General features: G+C 34.0%; 3 protein-coding genes across 8 annotated transcripts; 1 reads left to right on the top strand and 2 right to left on the bottom strand.

The window, feature by feature from the left end:
- The first annotated feature begins 172 nt into the window (after positions 1-172).
- LOC113742484 (replication protein A 70 kDa DNA-binding subunit B-like) lies at positions 173-11566 on the top strand. 5 transcript variants are annotated; one of them, XM_072047297.1, is made up of 11 exons: positions 173-902; positions 1124-1142; positions 8719-8874; positions 9311-9459; positions 9550-9637; positions 9721-9845; positions 9938-10016; positions 10109-10241; positions 10335-10492; positions 10579-10699; positions 10795-11566. In XM_072047297.1, exons 4-11 carry the CDS (start codon positions 9387-9389, stop codon positions 11272-11274), a joined length of 1257 nt encoding a protein of 418 aa, XP_071903398.1. In that variant the 5' UTR covers positions 173-902; positions 1124-1142; positions 8719-8874; positions 9311-9386; the 3' UTR covers positions 11275-11566. The 5 variants fall into 5 exon arrangements, with proteins under 5 accessions (XP_071903398.1, XP_071903396.1, XP_071903397.1 ...); XM_072047295.1 differs by having other exon boundaries at positions 9190-9459; XM_072047296.1 differs by having other exon boundaries at positions 8714-8874; positions 9190-9459.
- Positions 11567-12488: 922 nt separating this feature from the next.
- On the bottom strand, positions 12489-14351 carry LOC113741370 (non-specific lipid transfer protein GPI-anchored 9). The gene is made up of 3 exons (XM_027268888.2): positions 13775-14351; positions 13023-13070; positions 12489-12886 (listed from the first exon to the last, which is right to left on the bottom strand). Exons 1-3 carry the CDS (start codon positions 14106-14108, stop codon positions 12759-12761), a joined length of 510 nt encoding a protein of 169 aa, XP_027124689.1. The 5' UTR covers positions 14109-14351; the 3' UTR covers positions 12489-12758.
- Positions 14352-16484: 2133 nt separating this feature from the next.
- Positions 16485-21452, bottom strand: LOC113741369 (geranylgeranyl transferase type-2 subunit beta 1-like). Of its 2 annotated transcripts, XM_072047294.1 has the most exons (11): positions 21419-21452; positions 21095-21138; positions 19718-19782; positions 19440-19590; positions 19105-19221; positions 18568-18634; positions 18331-18479; positions 17651-17784; positions 17454-17552; positions 17272-17347; positions 16485-16760 (listed from the first exon to the last, which is right to left on the bottom strand). In XM_072047294.1, the coding sequence occupies exons 3-11, from the start codon at positions 19769-19771 to the stop codon at positions 16666-16668; spliced, it is 942 nt and encodes a 313-aa protein (XP_071903395.1). In that variant the 5' UTR covers positions 19772-19782; positions 21095-21138; positions 21419-21452; the 3' UTR covers positions 16485-16665. The 2 variants fall into 2 exon arrangements, with proteins under 2 accessions (XP_071903395.1, XP_027124685.1); XM_027268884.2 differs by lacking the exons at positions 21095-21138; positions 21419-21452 and adding an exon at positions 20424-20557.
- Positions 21453-22584: the final 1132 nt, after the last annotated feature.

The raw sequence follows: 22584 nt of genomic DNA, 5'->3' as shown, positions 1-22584 counted from the left end.
CATTTAAAATTATTCCTTTTATATTTCTTTGGTCAAATGTAAATAGTTGTAGACTATTTGGGTGTTCTTTTATCACATGGGGTGTTTTGAATTATATTATATCTATTAAATAAATATTCCTAATTATAATATTCCTAATTAAATATTCCAAATGTAAAAGTTGTTAGAACTAATGTGCCAGCCAAAGTCTTCCAAAGAAAGATTACTTCTCCACGTCTTTGTTCCCTGCATTATAGAGCTATGACGATGAATCCACTCATCGATTTCTAAGCACGTGACTCCAGTCTTTTCTCGTTCCAAACTGTGGGCCATTTTTGTACTAAAAAACAGTGAGGAAAGGAAAAGGTTTCGGCCCCTTTCTTTGGTTTGACAGAAACCAACGAAGTCAAATAAATGGTCTTATTAGTCACTGAAGTTTTTCTTCATTTAGGCAGAGTTTCCTTCCTCTTTCTTTGCGTCGCATAGCCTCTTCCTTTTCGCCGATTAGTAGCCAGCTATATGAGCCTACAAAATGTTCAGTTTTCAGCCAATTCCTTCAACAATTAATTGTCCTTCCTTTTGATTGCAACCCACAAATTCCTCCGCACGCACGTGAATTTTTGTTTTCCCCCAAAAATTAGGTCACTGAAATTTCTTTCCCCAAAATCTGCGAGCCTGCAAAATTTTCAGTTTTCTGCCAATTGTTCCAGCAACTAATTGTACTTCCTTTCGATTCACTTCCAAAAAATCCTCCTCATCCACGTGAATTCTTCTTTTCCCCCAAAAACAGCTCATTTTAGGTATGGCTACTGTACCGAGTTATCATCCATGGTACAGCTTTCAGAACTTACTATTTCCAGCCGTATATATACATTTGTTTCCCACTTTTGCCGGTATTCAGAAGAGGAGCAAACAAAATCTAGGTATGTTTCTATTTTCTCTCTTCTTATTTTTGAGTTGTAATTTTTTTACTTTGAATGTTCTTCTCTCCTGTTTATCATTGGCTTCCGTTAATTAGACACTGTCATGTGTTTCATATTATGCATAAAAGAATGATTATGATGTAATTTATCGATTAACTTATGTTTATTTTTTTCTCTGTTTTTATTGATTTCAAATGTTGCCGACTTTTGCCAACATTCAGCCAAGCAAAGAAAATATAGGTATGTTTCTATTTTCTCTCCTTCCATTTTGAACTGCAATTTTTTTGTTTCATTATTGTTGCATCTGTCTATTGTCTTCCGTTAATTAACGACCTCCATGTGTTTCATGTTATGCTATGATGCTTATTTTTCGGATTAGCTTATGTTTATTTTTGCCTCTTTTTTAATTTCAAATGCTGCATGATGTTGTTACCTGTTTATGTATTGAAAAATTACATAATTTAGTGTTATTGTAGTTTGGGTTATTAAGGTAGTCATTCTATATATATTAGTTAGTTTTAGCTATTCTAGGATGCTTTGATTTTGTCATTGTTGTGTGCCTTTCGCTTAGTATCTTACTTCCTTTATAGTATTTATAGTAAAATTAGATTTTGATCTTTTGTGTTCCATAATGAAGAAAAAAAGAAAATTTAGTTCAAGTTTTAGACTGGTAGATGAGATATTTGATGATGCTTTTGATCTAAGCATGTTAGAAAGAAGCAAAAAGAAAAACTTAAATATGCTGACTGAGCATATGAAGTTTACTGTCGATTCTTCTGTTTCTCAGCCATATTCTCCTTTTGTAATCAATAGTGAGAATGACATTTGTGAAAATCACTTTGTTGAAACATGTGTTTCACAAAATCACATCGATAGGAATCTAATTCTGCCAACTGATTGCAGAGGTAAAAATGTTTGCTTCCCTCCAGAAAATGCTGGAGGAATTCATTATACCTCTGATTCTATTGACAATCATTCTTTGTTTGCAATGAATTCATCTTTAATCAATCTGTCTGATGTTCAGCTTGCTGGTTCATCACAAGTGAACTGCAATGAGCAATCATTTGTTATAGGAAGTCAGTTTCAGAGTGAGCAAGTCACAAATGTTAAAGGGAGAAATGGTTATTCTGAAATACCAAATCTAGACATACAACTAACCAATTATACTCCTCCCCTCTTTGTGAATAAGCATATACCTATAATAGGTAGTACTCCAGTTATATCTTATAATAACAGGCCTCTTGAATATTTTGACATATATGCTGGAGAGGTGATAAATAAGAAAGAATATAGAAGACAGGCCTACTTTAGATGGAAAAAGAAAAGATTCAGAGCAAAGTCTAGATCAATTGTTTCTACAAATATAATTGAAAAGCAAACAAGCACCACAATTGTTAATCATTGTTCCTCAGTTGTTGATGTTCAGCATAGTTCTCAATGTCGTTCGAAGCATCGCAAATCATCTCTGAAAAAAACTCAGCCAGGTCTAGAGTTAATACTTTTTAAGTTTTCTAACATGTTTTTCTCCACTGCCATTAAAATCAATTGAATGGTTTGATTACTAAATGCTGTAAAATAATTGTATTTTAGGAAGAGGGTGCAAAACAGGAAGAGCTTTGTTGGATATAATTCCTAACAAAGCTGATATCCTACCAACCCAATTAGATTGTCCTCATTGCGGAGCGAAGAAGTTTTTTTCTGAGACAGCATATTTTTGTTGTCAAGATGGTGAAGTTGTTTTAGCTTGAAACAAAATTCCAGATATCTTTAAAGAGCTATTGACTTCATCTTCACAAGAGGCACAATCTTTTAGAACTCTTAGTAGAACGTATAATAATCATTTTGGATTCACTTCCTTCAGTGTTAAAACTGATCTGACTCTCTCAAAAAGGAATAAAGGAATTTACACTTTTAGAATTCAAGGACAAATATATCATTTTCTGAATGATTTCAATTCAAGCAATGGTCATAGTAATAATTTACAGTTATATTTCAATGATTTTGAAACTGAAGTAAGCAATCGATTAGCAGCTTGTCCTAGACTATCTGAAAGTGTAATTAGAAAAATTATGCAAGTTCTTGAGTCTAATCCATATGCAAAATTTTTTAGAAATTTAAGAGAGGTACCTAATTTAGATAACTACTACATTGTGTTAAAAACTCTGTCCGGTGTTGATCAAAGAGTTTATAATAGACCAACAACTTCACAAGTTGCTGGTTTGTGGGTTGAGGGGCAAGAAAATGGAGAAATCGGCAGGCGTGATATTAGAGTTCATACTGTTATTCTTGGTTTTGATGATCACAAAAGTTCGTTTATACTGACCAAGATTGATCAGGCCTGATGGAACAAGGAAAGCATATGTTTGATTGACTCCAGTCTACGATGCTTTGGATGTGGCAAACAAGATTGAAATAATATAAATGAATTTAGTCATTGTTTTGTTCCGATCAAAGATACTGTCTTTTAAGTATGTCTAGTTTGTCATTCTTGGTACTTTGAAATGTTTATCTAACCTCCTTCAAATACAAGTGTTTTTGTCTATCCAAGAATCAGGTTCAAATATGTCATGAAATGCAAGACAACCAAAATGAGAAGCAAAAACAGGACAATCAGGTCGGACGGCCGAAAGGAAACTGTCGGACGTCCGGAAGGATCGGACGCACACCTCGGACGCATATCAACCAGATCGGACGTCCGAAAAATTCCAAGATAACTTGCTAGCTCTCGGCCTACGATCGGACGCTGTGCTGTCGGACGACAAAAATCTCATCGGACGTCCGAACTTCAACTTGGCTATTTTCGGACGATTGGTTCGGACGATGATTTGATCGTCGGACGTCCGAAAGCCCCAACGGCTAGCTGACCCTTCATCTGCCTTCTATCCGTTGGAAGTTTTAATGAAGCTCATTTCTGTTCCCCTTTAAAAACAAACTGTTCTGAACGAAGGGATGACTTTTGCACACTTTGTTTACAAGATCTCAAGAGATATTTTAGCTAGAAAATAGTCTCCAAAGCAAGATTTGTTTTAAAGTGGTGTGAATTTCTGGTGAGCATTTCTTTTGTGATTGAAAAAGATCTTTAGTGTAGCTTTGTTGAGGGTTTTCTGAGTGATTGTAAAACTTCTTAGCTTGACTAAGTGAGGCTTAGGGCAAGGAGGAAGTGCTCCATCCATTGTACATCTAGTTGATCGTCTTCCATCAAAGAGAAGTTGCTCTTCCAAGTGTGTGGTCTTCAAGTTTGAGGATAGCTTGGTAGACACTTGGTTTGATTCCCCAATTTACTTTTCTGTTTAATAAAATTCTCATTGCTTGTCTATACTTGTGTTTCTGATCAATATTGCTCTTGTCTTCTAATCTACTTGGTTGATCATTACTAGAAAAGAAGGAAATTTTCATTTAGCAAAAATTGCCTAAATCTGATTAAGATTTTGAATAACCCAATTCACCCCCCCTCTTGGTTGTCTTTGGGACTTACACATACCCATAGTGGTGCTTCAAAAAATATACAGTACTATTATGGATGTTATGATCCACTCCAATATCCAATACTTTTTCCTTTTGGTGATCTTGGCTGGCACCAAGGAATACCAAAGAAAGGAGCAAAAGTATATGAAAGAAAGAGGAAAAATAGCAACCTGTAGCAGATTTGATTTCCCCTGCAAATGCTACTACAGCAGAACAATTAATCCAAAATGAAGAACATGGTTAGTACAATAACTATATACCATGATCTTTCATTTTACATATTTAATATTTATGATTAGACATTTAATGATGTACTATTATTATTTGCACAGCAATGGAAAGCATACATGAAGATCCAAATTTTGTGTCCCTTCGAGAATATTATTGTTATAAACTTCAGATTAGGGACAATGATGAATCTTGGTTATTACATTTTGCTCGACTTCTACAACAATATATTGTTGATCAATATGTGAAGCTTGAGACACAAAGACTCGACTTCTATAGATTACAACAAGAGGAAATTAGGAGAGAGTTCTTGAAAGGCATAATAGATGCTTTAGGATCAGGTGAGAGTCAAGCATGTAATGTTGGTCAGTGTATCATATTACCACCATCCTTTATTGGAGGGCCAAGAAATATGAGACGTAAATACATGGATGCAATGACATTAGTACAAAAGTATGGTAAATCAGATATATTTCTGACCATGACTTGTAATCCTAATTGGCCAGAAATAAAAGAATACTTAATAGACAAAGAAGAGGCACAAAACAGACCAGATTTGCTTGCTAGAGTATTTCATGCTAAGTTAAAGCAGCTTAAAGATGAACTTTTGAAAAAATGCATCTTTGGTGAAGTAGCAGCTTACACTTATGTCATTGAATATAAAAAACATGGACTACCACATACACATTTCTTGCTAATTTTAAAGTCAAAATTCAAGATGTATACCCCTCAAGAATATGATAAAATTGTTTGTGCTGAGATACCAAATAAAGAGGAAAATGAACATCTATATAATTTGGTCATTAAACATATGCTTCATGGATCATGTGGTTCACTTGATCCAACAAGTGTATGCATGAGAAAAAATGGAACTTGCAAGAATAATTTTCCTAAAAATTTCTGTGAGGAAACTATTCAAACTCTGAATGCATATCCTGAATATCGAATGAGAGATGATAGAGTTCAAATTCAGATTAAATCAGTTCTTTTAGATAATAGATGGGTTGTACCATACAATCCATATCTTTTGGCTAAATTTGATTGCCATCTTAATATTGAAATATGCTCTACAATTAAGGCAGTCAAGTACATTTACAAGTATATCTATAAAGGTCATGATAGAACTAACTTATGTGTAGTAAATAATAAATCTGATTCAGAAATTGATGAAATTAAATAATATGTATCAGCTAGGTGGGTTTCTCCACCTGAAGCAGCCTGGAGAATTTTTAGATTTTGTATGAGTGAAATAAAGCCCCCTATTATTCATTTACAATTACATTTGGAGAATTATCAGCCAATGAGTTTCAAAAAAACAGCTAATCTTCAAAATGTTGTCAATAACTATCATTTGAAAAAAATAATGCTCACTGAAATTTTTTACATGAATAGGACAGATAAAGCAGCTCAGGATCTAAATTGTACTTATGTAGAGTTTCCTGATCATTTTGTCTGGTTACCTAATCAAAAATACTGAAAATTGAGAGAAAGAGGTGAATCAATAGGCCGAATAATGACTGCTCATCCTTCTGAAGGAGAACGATACTACTTGAGATTACTCTTATCAAAGGTTCGATGTCCAACTTCATTTGATGACTTAAGAACCTTTAATGGAGTTCAAGTAGAAACGTTCCAAAAAGTAGCATTAATTCGAGACTTGTTACAAAATGATAACAGCCAAGAAATATGTTTACAAGAAGCCTCACTTTTTCATATGCCCTACGAAATGAGGCTACTTTTTGCAACACTTTTGGTTTATTCTTGCCCTAATGACCCAAAGGCATTGTGGCAAAATTTTGAATCTTCTATGTCAGAAGATTTTGCCAAATGTTCAGCAATGACATCTGCACAAGTAAAAAGAAATGTCTTGCAACAAATTGATGGATTTTTGCAATCCATGGGAAAAAGTATACATTCATATAATTTGATTCCCACTGGATTCTCTTATGAAAATATAGAGAATGAAACTCGAGAATTAAGAGCAGAAAGAAACATTGTCATTTCAGAAACTGACTTAAATTCAATTCAACTACTCAATGAAAAACAGAAAAAAGCATTTGTAGTCATATTTGAGAGAATTTACTCAGATAGACCTGGTGTTTTTTTCATTGACGGTCCAGGTGGTACTGGAAAAACATTTCTTTATAGAGCTTTGTTAGCTGATGTTAGATCTAAAGGTTATCTTGCCTTGCTACAACTACATCAGGAATTGCAGCTTCCATTTTACCAGGTGGAAGGACTGCACATTCCAGATTTAAAATTTCAATAGATATCTTTGATGGTGCAACATATCGGGTCAGTAAACAAACTTCTTTAGCTGCAATGATGAAGTAAGCAAAGCTTATAATCTGGGATGAAGCACCAATGTCTAAAAAGGCAGCAATTGAAGCTTTAGATGATCTCTTAAGAGATTTAATGAATTCAGAAGAAATATTTGGGGGAAAGGTAGTTGTACTTGGTGGAGATTTTAGACAAACATTACCAGTTGTTAGAAAAGGAACAAAAGCTGAAATGATAAATGCATGTTTGATAAATTCTCCATTATGGCACAAATTAGAGAAATTGCAATTAACAGAGAACATGAGATGGAACACAGGAAACTAGGGGTGGCAATTTCTGACACGACCCGAAAATACGACACGAATCTAACACGAAATTAATGGGTTTGGGTTGAAGTTTTGGGGGTTCGGGTCAGAATCGGGTCGAACCCGATGAACTTGAAAAGAAAACAGGTCAATTTCGGGTTAACCTGTGTGACTTGATATGACCCGATATGACCCGTTTCCAAATTAAAAATAATTTAATAAACATAAAAATTATTTTATCTAACTAAACTAAGTCATTCTTTTTTTTCAAAGGCATTAATTACTTAATTCTAAATGAATTTATTTACCTTGTATGAAGTTAAAATTATTATATTTGGACAAATAATATAATTCATTTTATATTTGGTTTGGAATAAAACACTTTTACGGTGTTTAATTTATTTTGGATTTGATTTGAAATTATTTATTTAAATTTTTATTACTTGATGATGTAATTAATTTTGTGAGAAATTGATTTTATTAGAATTTACAATGATAAATTAATAAATTAAAATTAATTTTCGGGTCATTTCGGGTCGACCCGCCAACCCGTCAACCCAAATTTTTCGGGTTCGTGTCAGATATACTGACCCGTCACGGGTTGACGGGTCGGGTCAAGTCCCGACCCGCCAACCTGATTAGACCCGAATTGCCACCCTTACAGGAAACAGATGAGAATGACATAGTAAAACTTCAATCTTCAATTATAGTTAACTATAATAATGAGACGGTGCAATTGAAAAGTTAATCAATATTGTGTATCTTGAATTTAAAGATCCTTCAAAGAAACTGCATTGCTCACAAAATAGAGCAATTCTAACTACAAAGAATAACTTTGTAGATGAAATAAATGATAAATTGATCAAAAAATTTTCAGGAGATTTGGCTGAGTACCTAAGCTATGATGAAACACTGAATGAAAATCATCAATCTGAATACATTGATCTTCTGAACACTCTTACACCTAGCAATTTACCTCCACATAGGTTACTGTTAAAATTCAATGCCCCAATAATTCTTTTAAGAAATCTCGATCCTGCTGATGGATTATGCAATGGAACTAGACTGATAATAAAGAGTTTGATCAAGAATGTTATTTGTGCTAAAATTGCAGTTGGTGATTTTTGTGGCAAAGAAGTTTTTATACATAGAATTTCCATGCAGCCACCAAGTGATGAACAATATCCAGTTCCATATAAGAGAACACAATTTTCAATTCGTTTGTGCTTTGCGATGACAATAAATAAAGCACAAGGCCAAACTTTAGATTTTGTTGGTGTATATTTGAAAGAACCGGTGTTTTCACATGGCCAATTATATGTTGCACTTTCAAGAGTCAAAACAGCTTCGGCTGTAAAAGTCCTTATCAGGCCAACTTATTTTGATGAATCATGCACTGATCATACTAAAAATATAGTATATAAAGAAATTCTTAAAGCTTCCCAGATTACATTATCAGGTTTTAACATTCATGGCCTTTTTTGTTTAGAAATTTATTATTTTGTTTAATTGACTATCTGATTTCTCTACCAGTATAGGTCATCATATCTAGACCTATATCTTCAATTCTAGATATTTAGAAAGGAGCAGAAAAGTGGACTGTTCTCGCACAAGTTGTTCATAGAGGGCACAATCAACTGACTCGTGAAGTTCCACCGAGGCGAATTATGCGCTTTCTGCTCACAGATACTGAGGTATGCAAATGATTTTCTATTTCTCAGCTCATTAAATTCATCTATGAGAATATTTCAGATTTTGTATAAGTACATTTCATGATTTGTCTGTTCATTACATTTGCTTAAGGAAAAATCCTTAGTATTCATGTAACTGTATACATACTACAATATCAGAACTATAGTTTCATTGCAACTGAATACTCACCTAACTATTAAAGTATTCATATCTATAATTTTAATTTTTGTGTGATAAATATGATATTAACCATTAACATGATAGTTATGTTTTAACTCATAATATATATAAAACTAACTTTTTCTAATCCTAATCAGGGAACAAAAGTTTCTGTTGTGACTTATGAACAACACATCAAGATCTTCAGTAATTCCTGCAGCCTTATCAAAGATATTATGTTTCTAATGCAATTGTGGTTCCTGTTGACCCAACATACAGAGTTGGGAGTTATGAATGCTCCTGGATTTTGAACTACAAGACTTTGATTGAAAATTATGCTGAACCTGTGCCACCTATGCTGCCTTACATATTTGAGTTGACAAACTTCTCTGATCTGCACAAATATGCTGATTCAGATAACCTTTGCAGTAATTTTTCTTACATTATTTTTTAATTTACTTGACAGTCATTTGACATTTTATTGATTTCTTACATTCATATCAACACTTTTGTTTCAGATATTAGAGGCTTTGTCATTCACGCATTCCCAGTAAAACAGGCAGATCCAGATTGTACTTCTAGAGACATTATAATAGTGAATGAAGAGTAATCAAACCTGAATACTACCATTTTATTAAGTCATTTTAGATTAATGGCAGTAGTTACAATTTGTTTGTTATACCTGACAGGAAGAAACTCATGTTTATGACTCTCTGGAATGAATTTGAACATGATGAAGGGAGCAAAATAGCAGACATGATTAGCACTGCCCCTCTAATCATAGCTCTCCGTGTTAAAGTGACCACATTCAATAGTAAAATTTTCACTATGCATTATGATTTCTCTATTGTTTGGCTTCTTAGTATTTTATGTTATAATTACTAAACGATTTCATCATTTTTACAGCTTTGTCATTCACTACAAGGTATTCATCTGGAATTCTGATTAGTCCTCCACTCCCAGATGACTTCTCTTTCAAGCAATGGTAAGTCTACTTTTTTAAAAAAATTTTACCTTAAATTATCAATTAAATTTATTGGTACATTTTTAATTTGTGTTCTAAACATAATCATTCAGGTTTACTTTGAATAAGGAAGAAATCCAAAATTTGCTTAATGCTAAAACATACAGTGATGCTAACTGTTTCCTTCCTCCTCCAAATGAAGAGGATATCAAAGCAATCAGCACTTTTCAAGCATCATTTCCAATTGTAAGAGCTATTTGTTATTTTAAAATTCTGCTTAAATATAACTTTTTTGTCTCTAATTGACATTCAAATACCATTCTTGGTTGCTTGACTCAGCAAAAGGCAGCTTGGGTGCAAGGAACTGTCAAACTTGCATATGGATTCACCAAATATTGGACTACTGCTTGTGTGAATTGTCACAAAATTGTGAATGCTGACATTGACTGGATCATTCATTGTCCTTCATGTAAACAACAAAGTGAAGTTGAACTGAGGTTAGACCATAAACTTATGCTTCTAAATTAAACATTCTTCGCATTTATTACCATATATTAATCTTAATTCCTTCACTTGACTAAAGGGCTCGCATTCCAATTATAATAACTGATCCTTCGAGCTCAATACATTGCATTATATCTGGAGAAGATGCTGAAAAAATGATTGAGTTCACTCCACTGCAACTAAAGCAAGCACAGGAAGATGTAAGTACAAATTTCCTGTCTTATATTCAGCCATAAATACAAATATACATAGACAAGAATTCACAGAACCTAACTTCAAAATTTTTCTGCTGTAGGGCTTTGGAATAGATACTGAACTTAATGATGCCTTGAAAAAATACACAGTTGTCTGTTTTCTGAAATCCTATGAGACTCCCTTCCAAGGTCAATTGCAGAGAAAGAATACTGTTCTCAGGGCTTACACTGCAGCTGAACTATCGCACCATCCCCTTCCACTGGCACTTCTAGAAAACACTCAAGTTACTTCTGCACTTGGCAGTTCATCAGCAAGGCATCCAGAAAAATCATCAAAGGATCAGATGTTCACACCAACGACAAAGTTGGTACTTGAAGAAATTGCTGGAGCCAGTTCTTACAAAGAAGGGCAGACGTCTACAACCAGTGGAGCAAAAAGAAGCCTTGACTTTCCAGAATATTTACCAGCAGACACACTTCCTGAACATGCAACAAAGACTGCTGAACAGTTTGCCAAAGAACCTGCAAAATCATATAGCCCACCTGGCAATATGAAGGATAGTCCAGCAAAGGAAGATTGATATGGTCTAATTCTGTACTTTTGTTATATCTTTTGTTCATTGCCTTGATGACTGTCTTGATTGCTTAGACAATGCCTTTTGAATTATATTATGATCCATTATTCTTTTGACTTAAAAAGTAATGGATCCTAATATATCTATGAATGGTTTAACCATCAATGTTGTAATTCAATAGGCAATGAAGCTTATTTAAACCCCCTAATATGTAACTGTGGCTTGAACTGAAGTGTGTGTTCTGCTAAGACATGAATGATTGAGTTTATGTAATCTATGGTTGTGATTTGCATATTCATTATTTACCTCTTCATTTTTCAGTTGGTCATATAGGTCTCGATTGCCCAACTGTGATTGAGTTGTTGTGATAAATATGATATTAGTTGATCATATCAGTGGGTAGGCCGCTGCATAGCACGGCCAGAACCATGCTAGTATATATATATATACACACACACATATGTATAGGCACATATATTTAAACTCCGATTAATCTTCCATTCGTCTTCCCTTCCCCATCTCTCTCTCTCTCGGAATCAGAATTCAGACAGCAGAGAGAAGCAATTATGGTTAATCATCAAAGAAAGGTAAATTGGGGTACAAATTTCTTGTAATTTGCAAATTTAATCTCTTATTATATATTAGAAAGTAGAAGTAGGAGCAGGAGTAGTTAATTTTGGTGGTCATTATCAATTAAAGGCAATTAGTAAGCGTCACTGTTGTGCTTTTCGTTGGGTAGCACAAATCAGCCCTTTTCGTTGCCGATAACAAATCCGGCCGGGAAGCTTCATATGCTTGCAGTTGCCGTTGTCCCATTTTTTTTTTCTCACCGACGGCTTTTGCACTAATAAGCTTCTATATTTGACTAAATTGTTGTTCTTCATCAATCCTTTTTCCCAATGATTATATATTTGGATTTTGTTTTTTGTTTTGTTTTCCTTTTATTTTATTAGCTCCTGCATCTCTCTCACTGCATTTGGATTGAGGGAGGGATATGACGAGATTTGTGAAATAGTCTCTTTTCTAGGTAGATGCATCTGGATCGAGGAATCGAACCAAACAATAGAAATCCTCCTTTGGAATTTGGAATTGTAATCTATCAATTATTTCTGTATTTAAGGAGATTTAATAATTAGTACTTGATAACAAGTCTAAATATTATATACCAAGTAAATTGAGAAAATTTTAAACACTTGATCAAATCCCTCCAACCCCTGCAGTTCATCACCAAAATTTTTCATCATGCTAAAGCCCACCTCTTTAAACTTTAAAAAACAAAAAAAAAAGCTTCAAATTGTTTAATCGGAGGATGAAATCTACTTAACTAGACAAGATGAAAGATTGCACCCAAAAAAGAAAAAAAAAGGGGCTACATAATCTGAGTAAAGCCATAGTACCCTAAGCAAATCCTTTATTTGCAATGTCGTCAAGATTAACTAAAAACTAATACAAGATTGGATAATTAATTATGCATGAATGACAAATCAAATTCATCCCATGCTTGAAAGTACGAGAAAAAGCAGCAGGGCTGTGACTGCAGACGCTCCAAGAGGGGCTCCCACGCCAACAGCGGCATTCTTGGAAGGACCGCTGGCTGTGGAGTTGGTCTTTGAAGAGCCTAAGTAGTAAACCAAAAATAGAATCAGAAAAATATTTTTTTTGTTATACTTTTCTATCTCATTAATTTTTTAGAGCTAAAATTCAGAACTAATGCACCAAAAAAAAAAAAAAACTAAACTAAACTAATGACTCACTGTTAGATGTCGATGGTGGTGGTGATGAAGCAGTTGGAGGTACACCCGCTGTGGTTAAAAGGAAAAAAAAAAAAAAAAAAAAAGACAGTGGTGAAAAAAGTCACAGTAATATTTAGAGAAATGCATATTAAAAAATAATAATAATAACTATTATTAAACACTAGAAGGGTTGTGATTTTTAATTTTGCAAATAACAAGAACTACCAAAAGTGCCTGCTTGAAACTCTGAATTCATCTTTATCATGAAATAAATTTCATAGACAAAACTATCCTTTTTTATTCTGTTTGATTCTGCAAAGAAGGAAGATTTTCAAAGGAAATGTTCAATTGAATCTGGTGTCAGTACATTTTCTCCACTCAATTCAAGGAAGAATAGAATTCCCTTTGATCCATGAATTTTTCTTTAAAAGGTTATAGTAATTTCATAGACATTTATATATGTTTCTGTTAAAAAAAAAAAATAGAAGACTATTTGATTTGTCAAAAATACCAGGACCAGAACTTGCATGGATATTTCGACAGCGCAAGAACTACACTTAAAAAGGGCTAAATAAACCTTCGGATAATTACTCTATAAGGACTTCTAAGGCCGCAATATATTACTCTTTCCAGTTTTAACTTACTGCTTTTGATGCGAAATTTTCTTTCGCTGTTCATTTTCTTAGACCAAATTCACGATCTATACTCCTCCAGTCATAATCAAATTAAGAGATCATTATATATATATAACAAAAAAAAAGGAGGAGTCATACCAGTTTTGCAATCGGAAGGATCAGCATTTGCATTACAAGCCTTGGAAAGTTGCATGGCATCTTGCTGTGTTATATTGAGACTCTTCAAGAGTACAGGGTTGGTGAAGACTTGGCAAAGGCACTGTTTATCATTTGCTACGAGTTCCTTCAAGGGAATGCAGCATGAGGCTGGTGGATTGGATGGATCCTTCAAGTAGGGTTGGCATGGAAGCAGTTTTTGCACGCATGGCAATTGAGCTCCTGAAGCCCCTGGAGTTTTCTGGGCAAAACCCACACAATACAATGAAGATATCACTAGAAAGAAAGAACATAACAACAACTTGGATGGAGCCATGGATAGAAGAAATGAGTTTTTTTCTTTTTGGTTTTGTTTTTTGAGGGGGTTGACACAAGAAAGGTTGATTGATTATGTTAGGCTAGTGTTTTTGATCAAAATGAAGGGATCGTAGATAATTGGTTTGGAGGTTTGTCAATATATATATAGTGAGGGATTCCAAGGATGTTAGGATTTTATTCCACCATGCTAGGAGGAACGGTTTTGGGAAAGCAGTTCTTGGGAAACGGTTGCAATTCTTCATCTCCTCTTGGAGAAAGAAGTTGAATTTTAAACTTGGTACAACTTTTCGGAAAGCCGTTTTCACTTTGATCTGATCAAAGATTTTTTATCCAACCGAAGGATAGGAAAGGATAATTGAAGTTTGATTAAAGGGGGTTTGAGAAATGGCTTGGAGTTGAATGGGATAAGTTAGGTTCAATATTTTTACCAGATTAAACCGACCCTAGCAGTTGGAAATAAGAAAGGTGTAAAGAGATTCAGAAAGAAAAATTCTTACAAAGAAGGTAAAAGAATCTTTTGAATTACATAATTGATCTGGAAGAGAATTTTAAAACAATAATTAAGGACATCAAATCGGGATATAATCCATTTCTGCATTCCTTTAACAACCAAAATAGGTGGGGATAAAATAAGATAAGATATTCAAAATATGCTCTGGATAAGCTTTGATCCAATATTACAAAGGGATAATTTCAAAAACCTCCCTTGAGGTTTCCAGCAATTACAGAGAGCTCTCCTCAATTTTTAAAAATTACATCTACCACCCTTGCTTTTAAGGTTTATGTAACAATATAGACCCAATGAGCTATAAATTTTCACAAATATCCTAAAATATCCTTCTTCAAAGAACACGACAAAACGAAACAAGGTTTTAATGTTTAATTTCTCGCACATACTCACTAAAACAAACAATAAAATCCACGGTCTGCATCTTGTTAATTTGATAACTTTAATTGGCTAACATTTGTAAAGAGTAAAACTATTGGGGAAAAAAAAAAGAAAGGGTCTACAATTTTTATAAAATGAAAGAGACAGGAAGACAAAAAATATAGATAAATTTTAGAGATAGTAAAAAATTGATAGTGGTGTGGTTGGTAATAATGGAGCATGATATTTGATAAGAGGAAGAAGCGGTTGTAGGAGAAAAAGAGAGAAAAATATGAAAGAGGGAGGGAGAAAGAGAAGAAAATTAGAAAATTGATGTAAATTGTTTTTTGAAATTAGCAAATGACAAATAGAATAATAAAAAGTATTTTTGACTTTAAATGTCCCTTTATGAATTAATTATTAAGTGGAGGACATTTTAGTCATTTGATTGGTCCAAGGGAGGTCTATGTAACTATTGAAACCTCAGGAGGAGAGTGAAATTGTCAAAAACCTCAAGGGAGGTTTCTGAAATTATCCCTATTACAAATTAACAATCTGGATGCAGCGTTTCGCATTTGCTATTTGAGATTCGAAGAAGAAGAGTGGCTAATCACGCTTTCTTTCAACAACTTTTAGGGTCTGTTTGATAACATAAAAAAGTGCTGAATCTGAATTTTTTCAGACATTCAGATGTTTTGAGTGTTTGATAAATGAAAATCCATTTGCTGAACTTGTTAAGTAGTGCTAAACTTGTGTGTATTTTTTTCAGCACAAGAATTCTAACTGAATGCTTAATTCTGATAGAAATCAATAGAATTACTTCAATTACCTTATCTTATCTACCAAATCTACCCTTGTTTGTTAATTATATTCAAAATTCTTATCTAATTAAACAATCTAATATTCTCTATCTAATGATTTTCTATTTCTTTTTTCTCCCTTTTGAATGATTTTCACATCTTTTCCATACTCCTCATATAATATATTTCATCTTTTATATTAATTTGATTTAAAAATAAATATTGTCATTTTCATACCTAACATTTTTAGCTAATTAAATCATATGTTCTATTTTTTTTTGGATGAAAAGATATAAGGGCAAATTTGTCAAATTTAACTTATTAAGCATTCAGTTATAAATGTTTATCAAACAGTATAAATATGTTTAACATTAAAATTCAGACATTCATATATTTTTTTTCAGTACTTAAAATTCAGCAAATTAATTGTTTCAGTATTCAGATTTCAGAATTCAGACTTCAGAATTCAGATTCAGTTTTATCAAACGGAACCTTAGTATTAATTTACCATATCTAAATTGTTAAGATAGAGCCTTCAAGAAGCATATTTATTATTGAGTATCCTTTTTTTTCTTTTTTTTTTGAATCTGATTTGAACTATCTCTTTCGTTTTGGTGCCTCTGATTTGAAAATCCCATTTAGCCTACACGCATATATGCAATCTGTTTTTACTCCAACCAAAAAAAAAAAAAAAAAAAAGTTAAGATTACGGATACAACTTTTTTCCATGTCTAACAAATTGGCAGGAATTCATCAAAGACCAAACATGTGACAAGAGAGTTCAGCAGATTATACGCGCGCGTCTTGTCCACATTTGTGGCCTATAAGGACAGAATGTTTGCCAACACATAGCTAATGTATTGAAGTTTCTATTCTATCAATTAGACCTATCTGCCAAAGAATATTCTATTAACAACATCAACTGGCAAGGCATAAGCCGGATCAATAGCTTTTAGTCCAGGATACTCAAGAAGTGAAAGACCTGCCAGAAAACAAAAAGTTTTAAGAGACTGAAGCACCAGAAAATGAACCATAAAAAAGAAAGATAAATCACCTAACACTACTACCAATAGGTCAAAATTGGAACTGAAGCTAAATAGTAAGATGCAGACGCTATGCCTGAGTGGAAGTTAAGGAATTATGTAAAAGCTCATCAACATGTAAGTAATCTCACAGATAGTACTCTCACAACATATAAGAGCTCATCAAGAACATTAACTCATCTGCTGAAGCAATGAAGAATTTACTCATTTGTGAAAATATATCAAGGAATATGATGAGATTATTCCTTTTTTTCTTTTAAGGATGCTGCAATATCAACTATATTTGTGTAAGTCGAACAACAATCAAGTAAGCATTTGACAAACCCAACAAGGGGAGGGTGGGGAAAAAAGAGTTATGCAGTCGCCATTCAACACAAAAAGCTATCGTTGAGTAACAGACGATTCCTCCAAAGGTAGATGTACTAGGAAGATTTCAGATGGAACTCTTACCAGCAACTCCAAAATAGGTGTGGAAGACATCAACTGCATCCTCTGGCCGGTCTGAAATTCCTCCATTCTCCTTGTCCTATATTTTATAGAACAAAGCATAACGATATTAACTTCTGAAGGTAAAATTAAACATTAGACATCATATTAAAAATTGACAAGAAAATAATGGATTCACAAGTAACCTGACAGTCCAAGATAAATTTGATAAGCTTTTCCTTGTCAATCCAGTGAACTCTGTCAATCATGATCAAGCTGGAAAGAACCCACCAGGAGTAACAGACCTGCAATGATGCCAAAAGAAACATTAAAAAAGAAGAAGAAGAAGAAATAACCACAATATGTGTAAAGGATAGTCTTGACATTGCAAATATTAACTCACATCAGGAAGCTTCTCTGGACGACCATTTAGACCTCCAGATTTAACTTGTCGCTCACATAACCACCATCCAAGGAGATCCTTGTCAACATGGTGCAGAGAGCCAGTCACAGCAAGAGCTGCCACACAACAGAAAACTGCATAGAGAATAAACATGGAAGTTAAGTCCTTTTTCTATAACATTACGTGTGAATATCCTTCATAAAGCACAACTAGAACCCTTCTTATTGCCAAGAAGGACCTTTCAGGGCAGCTCAATGAAAACTTCAACAATATGTAAGGAAGAGTTGAGCAACAATACTGCATGCAGAAAGCTATCTCATTAACTCTTATAATCAGATAAGTCCTGGTACACCCCACAGCTCCAGATGCACACAGACATATCCAAATTTGTGAAAATGTTGATTGAAACACCTTAATTAATTTCACTAATTTGACAGTCATGGTCAGATTGAACCATTATGCAAATGTTAACTCCAAAAACGTTTTAAATCCGACTTCAATATTTAATATTGCCATATAGCTATGGTTTATCTTTCACAGGAATCATCATAATAAGCATAATAAAATGTAATATTTACTCGAGAATACGGAGAGAAAAACAGATCCCAAAGCGGAGTATATGTAGGCTATTCATGAATGAAGAGACGAGCAATGATTTAAATAAGAGATTGAGAACATACTTTGACCAGCATGAGACTCCGCACCAGGGGTGCATCCAAATCCACCATCAAGATTCTTGCAACTCACAATATAATTCACAGCTTTCTCCACATTAATCTTATCCAAGCGTTTTAACAACGCAAGAGATAATATTGCAACACAAGAGAACCTAAAGAAGTAGTAGCGATATTATATTTCCCCAAGACGGACAATGTTCAGAAAATTTTCAAAGACGAGTGAATGCATGGAAAGAGTACCTAGTATCAATCTCGCCCCACATGTCACCAGAAAAGGATCCATCATTGTTCTGCAAGCCAGCAATATCTAGCTCCAAATGTCAAGTTCATAAGCCAATGACAAAGCAAATTCACTGTTTTGAGGCCATTCTATCACTTTGAAGTTAGCCCTTCTTATATCACCCGTTACCTCATTCCCTTCAACAGAATAGTCTTTGACCCATAAAAATGCACATGGAAACAGCACCACAATCTTCACAAACATGTAGACTTACTAAAACTGAAAAAGTCCATAGTGGCGACATGCAGGTATCAGCACTGACACAAGTAATCAGTCTTCTCAAAATAGATTGCTACTTTGTCGACCTTGTCTACAAGTAATCAGTCTTTTATTAAAGTACACTAGCTAGAGCCGTTATTCCTACAATGTCAAAGGTATTAAGTTACAGTAGTACTTATAATGAGTACATGGCTAGGTGTAGAATGCACCAAATAAAGTTCATGTTAAATATACTTCTAAGACCACCTAAACATCCTAAAGAACATGTCAAAGGATACAGTTTGACACTTTATCAATGTCAAGTGCATCTATTTTGTCGAATAGAGCCAAAACTTGGATGGCACTGAGGGTATACAACAGATGTGGGTCATGTCCAATATTACCACCAAAACCACCTGTGCAATAGGCACACAGCATAAGCCAAATTTCTAAAAGTCCAATATATCAATAAATCAGCATCCTTTTGCGGTAATGAAGTGTAGAACAAATTAAATCTCCGTTCAGCCAAAAAAGAAATGGCAAAAATGAAGGTTAGACCTTGCAGAATAATTTGCAATCTAAGTGATAATTGTGAGAAAATTAAAAGAGGAAACGAGATGAAATAATAACAAACCTGACTCATGTTGGCACTGCATCATCCAAGAAATGACCTCATCTTGATCGACTGTATTAAGCTTCCCTAGAATATCAAGAGTTGTCAATGCCCAGTATGCACCATTCAATCTGATATGTTCCATCACGACAGATTCAAAACTATCCTTCTCCTGAGCACAACACGCCAAAAGTAATTTCAGTTTATTCTTCAAAAGAAAAGTAGCTCAACTCCCAAAATCAAAACAAATTTCAAAGTTAAAACGCGGATTCAGGATGCATATCAGACGCTTTTCATACCTTCTCAATCGTTAAAATGAACTTAACGTGCTTTTCCACTGCCAGCTCTCCCATGCTGCTATAATCTAACATATTCATCATTGCATTTCAGATGAACATCAATAAAAGGAAAACGGAGACAGAAAAATGGAACCAACTTATATGACTTCTTGATGTTTAACTCAAATTTTGAATTTCAAGCACACTATTCAATTGATCAAAACCTTACTGTATCTTCTTACATGTAGCCCCAGCCTCAAAACCAACATTAGAGATAAAACCTTTTCCACTATTGAGCTGGTTCAAAGTATATTACCTTCTTCCAACAAATTGGATCCATCAAATTAATTTAATGAATAATAAATTATAAAAATCAATACTCCCAGGATTACTATCATTATGCATAGCTACATTCTTTATCCCCCCTAAACCATTCTCATAACTGAAACAAATTCAAAGAATATCTTCTTTTTTCACAGCAGGGGATCCATCAAATTTGCTGAATAAAAAAGTCATGTAAAACTAAGCATATATGGAGACTGTGTTTTATGCCCATCATCAGCAATGAAGAAAGACTTCAACTTGGTAACACTTCTTGATTACTGATTCATGATTTCCTTAAACCCAAAAAAAAAACAACGAATTCTGAGACTTTATTAAAATTATTCAGAAAGCGGTGCATAAACTAATAAATATATCAACAGAGAAATTAAACACAAACACATACCTCGATTAGCGGGAAAAATGCGAAGTTTTGTTAACGACTCTAGATTTGACAGGAGGAAGAAGGAAAGCTTCTTTTTCTTCCTGCTTAAACGTTAAGATTTTTGGAGCTAATGGCGGAAACGGCACCGTTTCAGCATATAAACGAGTAAATTTCTATTTAATCCCTGAAGTGTTTAAATAATTTCAATTTAGACCCTCATGTTTAAAATAAAAGGACTAATACCCCTGACATACTGAAATTGCACCATGTCGGTCCCAGGACCCAGCCTTGAATGACAAGGCCTTGGCTTTCTCAGGAATTTCTTAGTTTAAATTTTCTTCTCTCTTTCCTTGGGTTTTTTTTTTTCTTTTCGAAACGCATTTAAACATATACCTTTGTCAAGCAGAAATACTCTGTCTAGCGAGCAGAAACTTTATTGATTTTGCATGCATGCAGTAAGATTTCATAAAATTTCTGTTCTTCCTTTTTCCTTTATAGTTAAGAAAACGAAAACGATCGTTAATCGATCAAACCATGTTTCTGGACACTACTGTTGTGATAGAAGCCTTGATTATACTGTTGAATTCATATGTATTTCAGTTTACGCATATACAGACGCAACAAAACTAACTTGTTCATGCAACGTTTCAAGCTCAAGCCTATATGTATTAGTATTTCTTACTAGTTCTTACCGATTCAACTCAGGAGTGCAACTGCCTTTCGTCTTGTATCTTGCCTGCATTAAGAAAATGTTATGAAACCACAAACTAAAGGAATTAGACTACGCAAAATTCATTAAAGCGGATGAGAAAATGAAGATGGTAGAACTTCGCAAAATATATGTCTAGGCTCAAGGCAGTACAAGATGTGACATGATAATTAACAAAAATAGAGGGAAAAAAAAAAAAGGAGGAGGTACGCGATATTGGCGCGGCTCAATCAGACCGTGGGATCGAGTGAAGTGGTCGAAAGCAGAGTGTGATTGAACCGGACCAATATCTCGGACTAAAATGTACCTCTGCATTAATGGTGTTTCAACTGGTCAAGTTTGTTAATGCAGAGGGATTAAGGCTTTTTTATAGGAAGATGTTTGCCAAAGTTGGTGGTGGAGGGTTTTGATTAAGTCCATGTGATGAGAAGACGAGAGCGGAGAGGGGGAAGAATTCTTGGACAATAAGACGTGAAGAATATTACAAGAAGATGGTTGCCAATTTTTTGAGAGGTTCTCTACGCAAAGCCGGCCATGCCAACGACACAAGGAAGCAAAGTAGACGACAACAAGCAAAAGCATTTAGGTTTCTTTGTATCCATCCCAATTATGATTAGACTATATATACACATAATTCATTATCCTATCAGCTTTAAAAAACAAGAAAAAAGGAAAAACCATTTATTCTGTTTATCTAGAAATCACTTGCCATACAACAAGAAGTAATTATGTCTGTAGAAATCATTCATCATGAACAACTTCTTGTTATATACGTAATTCAGGGTTTGAATAATTTACAATATTGTTCTCGTATGAATGGTCAAATCCATAAAACATGATGAGTTCTTTTCTGAAAAGATTTCTAATTGTCTGAAATCACCATGCATTGTTTGGCACTAAGTACTACTATATACAACAGCAAGAATAGGTCAATCTAACGTATTAAACGACGACGGGTTATCCTATTAGAAAACAGAATTTCAAGCCTCAACCTAGTCGTTACATATATGGCCAAGTGCGGATGAAATATGAGTAGTGTATTTGGAGGACAGAATCAATGAGATTAAACTACTTTCCATTTTGGGTTTTGGCCCCTACTTTACTAAGGAGTAGATTGATTGATTGATTCTGTCGTCTGTTCAAGATAGTTTTCAAAATACAACTGACAAGAATGGATCCAAAAGAAGTTTGTCCTTCAATGTTGGTTGATGCCCTTTTTTTTTTTAAATAATTGGTGCAATTATCATAGATGAAGGATTTGCTTTTTAAAAGGAATTGATTAATCAGCAGCAAGGTTTACATCCTCAAGATCTTGAGAATTTTACTTGTGCACCAATCGTTTCTGATGAACAGAAATTTCTGCATCTATGCCTAAAAGACGTTCACATGATTTGTCCTTGTACACAACACAATGCTGGAAGATAATATCCCTAACATTTTTCCTCTCTTGTAGAAGGATATTATCAGTAGCCA

This window comes from Coffea arabica, chromosome 4e (assembly GCF_036785885.1).
Source record: "Coffea arabica cultivar ET-39 chromosome 4e, Coffea Arabica ET-39 HiFi, whole genome shotgun sequence".
Lineage (NCBI taxonomy): Eukaryota > Viridiplantae > Streptophyta > Magnoliopsida > Gentianales > Rubiaceae > Coffea > Coffea arabica.
The sequence above is the reverse complement of the archived record's forward strand: the minus strand, read 5'-3'. Positions and strand labels throughout refer to the sequence as shown.

Bases quoted from the DNA above. Each gene is read 5' to 3' on its own strand.
- LOC113741369 (XM_072047294.1), bottom strand. From the start codon at position 19,771: ATGGGAGAGCTGGCAGTGGAAAAGCACGTTAAGTTCATTTTAACGATT. The intron at 19,222-19,439 runs GTTTGTTATTAT...CCTATTGCACAG, and splicing joins GCAGTGCCAACATGAGTCAG to GTGGTTTTGGTGGTAATATT. The intron at 17,348-17,453 runs GTTACTTGTGAA...TATAAAATATAG, and splicing joins AATTTATCTTGGACTGTCAG to GACAAGGAGAATGGAGGAAT.
- LOC113741370 (XM_027268888.2), bottom strand. From the start codon at position 14,108: ATGGCTCCATCCAAGTTGTTGTTATGTTCTTTCTTTCTAGTGATATCT. The intron at 13,071-13,774 runs GTATGACTCCTC...TTTTAACCACAG, and splicing joins TCCTTCCGATTGCAAAACTG to CGGGTGTACCTCCAACTGCT. The intron at 12,887-13,022 runs GTGAGTCATTAG...TTTACTACTTAG, and splicing joins ACCACCATCGACATCTAACA to GCTCTTCAAAGACCAACTCC.
- LOC113742484 (XM_072047297.1), top strand. From the start codon at position 9,387: ATGCTGCCTTACATATTTGAGTTGACAAACTTCTCTGATCTGCACAAA. The intron at 10,242-10,334 runs GTAAGAGCTATT...TGCTTGACTCAG, and splicing joins TTCAAGCATCATTTCCAATT to CAAAAGGCAGCTTGGGTGCA. The intron at 10,700-10,794 runs GTAAGTACAAAT...TTTCTGCTGTAG, and splicing joins TAAAGCAAGCACAGGAAGAT to GGCTTTGGAATAGATACTGA.